The sequence below is a fragment of the Pygoscelis adeliae genome, unplaced genomic scaffold (genome assembly GCF_000699105.1).
Source record: "Pygoscelis adeliae isolate BGI_AS28 unplaced genomic scaffold, ASM69910v1 Scaffold218, whole genome shotgun sequence".
Lineage (NCBI taxonomy): Eukaryota > Metazoa > Chordata > Aves > Sphenisciformes > Spheniscidae > Pygoscelis > Pygoscelis adeliae.
Genome location: NW_008825433.1, coordinates 129498 through 136991, shown reverse-complemented (window position 1 = coordinate 136991; position 7494 = coordinate 129498). Strand labels below are relative to the sequence as shown.

The window sequence follows — 7494 nt, the reverse complement described above, 5'->3', positions numbered from 1 at the left end:
TGGATGATAGTCTGAGTAATTCCATAGGGCTACAACACCTGAACGCATGCAACAAAGGGGAACAATTTAGTATGGGAATCACATGGGTGATAACGTATGTAACTTAATTTGATTTTATGTAGCACCCTCTACATGCAATATGCCTGAACAGAAAGCAAACAAATTAACAGCAGTTAGAATTTATTCTGAGAAGTATTAATTAAGTAGAGAGGAGAGAACTTGCTTCAGAACACCAGGAAGTGGGTTTAGTTAAAACAAACAATTAGATTCAGCAGCTGAACAGATCACTTGAAGACAGTGTCCAACATTTCAGACATTTACATTAATGAGGTGTGCTGTTCAGCATTTGTCATTGATCTCCCGTGACTCGTGTGCTGGATTTAACTGAAACAGAATAAAGTTTGAAGGGACTTAAAAAGGTTCTGTAATTCAATTCTCTGTACTGCTACCCCTAGTTGGAGCGTTTTCTGTTGTCAAAGATAAGAATCGTAGAGTATCTCAAGTTGGAAGGGACCCATAAGGAGTCTAACTCCCTGCTCCTCGCAGGACTACCTAAAACTAAACCATATGACTAAGAGCGTCATCCAGACGCTCCTTGAACTCTGGCAGGCTTGGGGCCGTGACCACTTCCCTGGGGAGTGTGTTCCAGTGACTGATCGCCCTCTCATTGAAGAACCTTTTCCTAACGTCCAAGACAATCCTAATCTCTCCAAACCCAGTAAAATACCAAGTATTCTGATTTTTTTTTTCCCCCTTGGGTTTACTAACACATCTTTTTTTGTTTTGTTTTTCCCATCCTTAACATCTTTTTCTGACCCCTTGTTTATTTTTCCTGTAATCTCAGTAGGGGGTAAAGGCCACAGACCTCAGGGCACAATATAAGAAGCTACAACAGAAGACCGGGGATCAGAAGAAAAAGCTAGAATTAAGACAGTAAACAATGTGTTGTGAAAAAATACTAGCAAAGCTCTGAAAATATGAATATTGTAGCTGGAGAACTGGCTCGCTAGGTTATTGGCAATGGGTACGGGGACTCGACACAGCCCTCAGAATTCCTATTTTTGTTTTCTGAAACTTGTAACAAGGGGCATAATCAATGTTGTTCACTAGCAGTGGATATTGGAATCCAGATTAAGCATAGCCCAGTTTTTAATAGACCAGGACAATGACCATAATTTATTTGACAAGTCACAGAAATGGTAAACTTGGCTTCCAACAGTTGCTCAATTAATCAAAATCCTGTATTTTTATTCAAATAAACTTCAATATTGCCATCTTGCCATTCCCATCTCCATTCTGTGTTTCTTAGCTAATTGCTTTAACATAGCAAGCAGTTAAAATCTTGTAAATTAAATCCTTTGCTGCAAGGGTTGGAGGTTTTTTCTGTGTGACATTAAAGGTGGCAGAATTTTTTTTGTAATTATGCATAAATTCACAAAAAAAAGAGACTTAGGATTCTCATTTGACTTGTTCCTGCGATGACTTAAAGATATACTCTGTATTTGCAGTATATTAGGTGGCCCACTGCACAAATAATATTTTCCCTTAGTTCTCTGACATGTAGATGACTTTCCGATGGGAATCTGAAGATTCCTTTGTTTTAACTTGTTTTAACATAGCTTTTCTTCTTTAATAGCTTAAATACATGGGTGTAAGAGTGCCCAGAAGATAGATCCTTCAGAGGAAAAAACTCTTCAATTGTCTGCTAACTTGCAGAGGCTGAAATGAGATCTGGCTGTTACTCCTAGTAGGAGGGCCCTCAATATTTTACACATTTCTTAGTATGCTAAGAGGGAAACATTGAATTAGTGTAGTCCAAGAGCAGTAAGATTGGGGAACAAAAGAAATTGAAATAAAGCTGCAAACCCAAAACCAAGCCTAAAAAGCTCTATTTTGGAAAACGTGCAGAAATTGTGGAATGAGATTACTAATTCTATTGCATTGTGGTGAACACAGTCTCCATCAAACACCGATTCTTAAAAAAGACACTGAAAGGATTTTAACAACAGTGTTTTGACTTTCTGGAATGAATAATAACATTTAAGTGAAGACAAGGAGACACCATAAAGACTTAGTATTGCTATTTTTATTACTAAAACGGCATTCCAAGGTTTCATCCATAGGTGACAACATCGCAAGATTGTAAGAATTGTTACACGTGAGGGAAAAAAAAAAAAAATCTGTGCTGATCCCCAATTTCTATGTTGAGAATTTGTGCAAGACCATACAAAAAGAAGCAGCCTAACTATTAATCTTCCCTAGACAGAGCAATTTTCCTGTAATATATCACCATGCCTGAATTCAGAATACAATCAGATTTCTCAGCTTACAGTAACACTCTCCAAGCAGCTGCACAAAAGCTTGTAAACACACTGGGTTTCTGACAGCTCTTGCATCAACCCAGAATCTCAAAGTATGAGTACCAGTCTTAGGGTGAGCTGTCCTTGCCAGCAGCATGCCACCTACTCAGCTGTTGGTGCCACCGTTTGGTACATGGTGTCACCTGCTGTTGTCCTCCCATCTAGGCTAGTTCAAGAGAATGAAAAAGCCATGTTCACAAGGTGATGATGTTAGAAGATTTACTACAGCAGCTTTTCTGGGCAGCTCCCTCCAAGAAAATAAGTTGAAATGTTACTAGCAGCAGTGAACTCACCAGCTCTAAGAAATAAATTTTAGTGATTCTTGCAAGGGTATGACAAGTCAACAAGAAAAGTGCAACCATGCTTCCTGTTAAATTGGCTTCACCAATTAGGATCTGCTGCATAGAGAATACTCTGTAACGGGAAGAAGATAGCAAGTTACTATCTGAATAATCAGATCATATCTGAATAATCCAGTTCTCAAAGTTAAGGAAGTAATTATAAAGTCCAAATTTTCAAAGGATTTACTTGTTTTAAACTCTCCCCCTACAAAACAATGAAAATTCTGCGAAGCGACTTGACAGATGCTTGCTATCCCAATTTAATCCAGAAAGAAAGAAGTACTATTTTTCCACAGGAAACACCAGTTCTGAGGGCTTCAAGATAAATGAATTTAATTTTGAAGTACAAATTAAAAACCAAGTGATTTTACATTTATAAAAATGAGAAACTCATCAATAAAATGGAGAATAGATGTAAGGGGCCACAAGTTAATAGATGTAGAATAAAAACTTGAAGAAATAAATGAAAATGGCAACTTTAGATGTATGACAAGCCACTGTTAAGTAGCTGATAGCCATTATCTCTTGATTCTTGAACAATTATTTTTCAATTTTCTCCACACTACCCTAGGTAACTGAGTCAGTATATGCTCCGAAGGGCAGTAAAATGAAGCAGAAAATAAAATGGAATACCTGGTCAACACCACAGCACAACTTTCAAAATTACTATTTTAGATACAATATCCAGGAGTTACTATTCAGTAACTGTGAAAGAATTATATATGACTCATATGCAGTACTTTGAAGTCTGCCTTTTTAAATGCTTCCACCAAGAACATTATCTTTTACCTTGAAGGGGACGATGACAGAAGAAAGGATTTCTCACTAAAAGCAATTCTGATGAAAGGGTTCTACATCCTCATATTCTGAAGCCTGTTACCACCTAAAAAATACAGTTTGACTTGCCAGATCTTTTTTTTGCATCTCCGATTTAGCAAGGACTTTCTCCAAAATCAGTACAGGTCTTTGAGCTATCCATTTTATTTTCTGAAGTGCTGTCGCTATTGTAAATGCAGTCTGATCAAAAGAACTCCTCTCTCACCATCAGACTTTCTAGAAATAAAAGCTGCTTTCAAACAAACGAAAAATCTGAAAAATTCTGAAAGATACAAGCAGTTGAAACCAGTAGGTTGGAAAGGAAACACATGAGAAGAATCCCTATGCCTACCATGCTTGACAGAATACAGGTTTTGATTTATTCTTATCATTGTACTAATTACGTAACAAATTATTCTTAGCCAATCCTTAGCTTGTGTCCCCTATTCTATTTCATAGTCAGAATTTATTTTAAGAGTGACTACATAGCCTAGATCACAGAGGTACAGAATGCCTGCTGTTACAGAAAGAAGCATTTACCATGATTAAAAAAGTATCAGCACCGCTTCTGCTCATGTTCGCTATTCAAATACAGTTTTAAGTGAGGACTTAAAATGCAAATGCTGTGTGAATAACTACAGGGCAGTTTACAGCAGTGCTAGTGCAACACTGACAAGGAACGTGTCATGTTCTTCTTCCCAACGTGCTTTTATCTCTCTTCTCAAAGTTTGCTTTGCAATTGTGCATAATAAACCAGTTTTCTGAGAGGAGCCTAAATTGATAAAGGGCTGCTGGATGGTTGAGAAGTATCTCCTAGAGGGGATATGGCCTTCTTTTTTCTCTGGCGTACATTGAGGTATTTACAAGATGGATAATTACCCACTGATATTATCTCAGATGCTACTACGTTATACAGGAAGCGGAGATACTTCCTTTGTGAGGTGGGGGGGGGGGAGGCTGCTTTTAACAGCAGAAGGAAGGACTGCTAGGAACAGCAGGTTCCTCAGATGGAGAATGACAGTTTGTAAAGAGAACAGAATAACAGTGGCAGTGAACAGCTTCCTGAGAAGGGAGGAGACAGAAAGTGGACAATGTGAAAAGCTTGAAGGAAGGAACGTAAAATAAACCACATGCAAGAGGACAACGAGAGCAAAAACCAAGAAAGAAACAGACCTTGAAAGCTGGGCCAGCTGAAGACATGTGCCACCCAAGCTGGGCACAGGATGTTACTCAAGGAAAACCCTGCATGCTAAGGGCACACTAACTGGCAAGTCACTCTTGCCACAATCTGCCTTCATGCTTTTCTTCCAGGTAAGGAACAAATTGCCAGCAGTCATACATGTGTAGCAGTGGTCTGTGCTTCAAGGGTATGCCGACCTGGGGGATTGTCCTTGCATTGTGTCAACCCTCCCCTGCACCTCGGGGAAAAATGACTGAAATAGCTCTGAACAGGTGAGCGCGCCTGTTACTTCTCCCTGTGCAAACAGTGCTCAGAAGAATTACAAAGCAGGAGGATCTCCCAACTTAACCCATGCTTCACAGCATTCACTGGAAGCTGAGCCCAGGTTCTCGGCCTGTGGCTATAACACTTCCATACCTCCACGTCCTGAGCACCAGGAAGGCCAGCACGGCCATCTTCTGTTTAACTGAAGAGCTTGCCTGCTTTTCTGTTTCTGCCTCTTGCATTTATGTTATGTGGTACTGAGGGAGTGCGTCACCAGCCCTTAAACAAAGAAACAATCCATGATCAAGAGGTGATAGTTGTTAAGTTTAAAAAGAGGAACCCACAAATCACTAAACGCTGCACAGTGGTATTATGTCCACCTGTGATAGGGAACAAAGAAAAAAATCCTACTGTCACCCTTGCCAGTGGAAACAGCAGAAATTCCTCCTGTCGTACTATGGATGACAAGTTTTGGCAGCAACAGGCAGAAAGTGAGAAGGATGTCCTCCAGCTTCACCGGGCTCTGGATTGAGAGTGCTAGTGGATAACAGAGAAGGACAGAGATTCACCAGAAAACAGGCTGCCACGGTGTTTGTGGCACACGCCACAATCTAAGGATTAGCAAAAAAGCCTGTGCTTTCTATGACCTGCTAACACTGAGCTGCAGTTGTTCCTCTGCATCTATACGGATACTATGTTCACATTACATAAGGCAAAAACTTCATCCTAATCTAGGTGAGAAAAAACTACACACAAGGAAAGAAAGGTTAAGGGAGAAGGAAACTTAAAAAGGAAGCACAAGGAGAAAAGGGATCCAGCCCAAGAGGTACACAGCAACAACAACAAAAAAAGAAATGTATTTAAGAAATTTTAAAAGGCAAGCTGAAGAGGAAAAAACCACTACATAAAGAATGGCAGTAAACCCAGAAGAAAATACTTATAAAATGTTTTTACTCATTAAACCATCTAGATTACCACTTGGAAGGTCTTATATTTTATTTTCATTGGAGAGGAAGTGCTTAGAGGACATGAAAGCACCTAAATGGTAGAAAGGAATACCAGATAATTAAAAATTATTTTAATCTCCAGTTCCCCTAAGATGTTCTTCCCAGCAGTCTCCTGTAACTGTTCTTGGTGGATTGTGGGACAATGGTGCCTCAAAAACTTGAACTGTATGCTGGCATGATCTCTTTTGTAAGTATATAATCACAACTTATTTTTCCCCATGGAGTAAAATTTATCCTCTGCTGCATTTAGTTAACTCTATTGAGGGATTAGTAGTCAGTTCAGGAACTATTCCCAGTACTGAAGTTTATGTAAAAGATTTGAGAGTTATAAATGGGCATCACAACTGCCAATATCGTTTTATGTTAAAGCAGTGAGGCAGGATAGTTATTCCAGTCTAGGCAGCAGTTATAATCCACATTAACCTTTTTCAACACACTATTTGTAAAATAACAACGGAATACTGTAAGGATAGATAGAGCAGTGAAGGCTACCTAAAACGTTAGACATTTGCTGGGATAGTCAGGCCCCATTTCCTCACGACAACCTATTACAAATACTATTAATTAGAGAATCCAGTCCTTATTGCCTCTCACCTGCACTGGGAGGCCAGTGTGATGGGTGCAGAGGAGGATCCTCACCGATAAAAACGACATCAGCCATTTCTCTGCAGCACAAGCCTTTTTGATCTTCAAGACATAATGCAAACAATACCTTTGTGCCCCCCGTTTCCTTTGTTTTACTGTTTAAAAAAAAAAAACAACAAAAGCTCTGTATTTTGCATGCCATTATAACTGCCTGGAGGACTTTTCGAAGAATAAAATGACATAAGGGGGAAGAGGAGAATGTGCTTCCTGACCTGGCCCATACATTTTCCACATCACAAAGCATCAGTCGGCCTTAATAACTTAATGGCTGCAGCCCCTCATCTCTCCTGTTGTGGCTTCCCCCTCTCCTGGTTGCATCTCATACGTCAGTGGCTAAAATTGCTTTTTCTCTTCCCCTCTTTTGTACTGGCCAAAATACTCTCCTTTCCAGTTCTGTCTTATTAGCTATTTTGAGCTATGTTTGATGTCTCCATGGCAGCAGTCCATTCACCGAGCTAATAAAAAAAAATAAATTACAGAGGTGGGGAAGGATTAAGCCGAGAAGAATTGCAGACTTCTGCACAAACGTACTCCCACAGCCCTCGCTGCACGCCACGGTACCCAAGACGCAACGGTACGGGCAGGGAGGCGTAAGGAAAGGAACTATGCCAGCTCAGAAACAAGGAGCGTCAGCCCCGCAAACTCCCTGTGCTCTCAGCCCGAAACCGCTGCCTTTGGGAAACGATGCTCTGTCCCTCGAGCCCGCAAAATCCCAACTGCTCCCGCCGCCCGTACCGGGGACGGGTGAAGCAGAGGAGGCACCGGAGGCCGCACTGTGTTCTCCTCACGGCAAGGGGGCAACCCCAGGCACCAGAAAGCGCCGCTTCGCTCCCGAGAACACCGCCCGCCCTCACCTCCTGCCCCGGCCTGTGAGGCGGGGG

At 40.8% G+C, this 7494-nt stretch overlaps 1 protein-coding gene across 1 annotated transcript in view; it reads left to right on the top strand.

Annotated features, from left to right (window-relative positions):
• Positions 1–5418: 5418 nt before the first annotated feature.
• Positions 5419–7494, top strand: part of MEMO1 (mediator of cell motility 1) — a gene marked incomplete at its 3' end in the record, with an annotated part of 30583 nt that continues 28507 nt past the window's right edge. The window contains exon 1 of the mRNA XM_009331085.1: positions 5419–5452. Within this exon, the coding sequence (XP_009329360.1) occupies positions 5419–5452 (34 nt within the window). The remainder of the gene's footprint in view (positions 5453–7494) is intronic.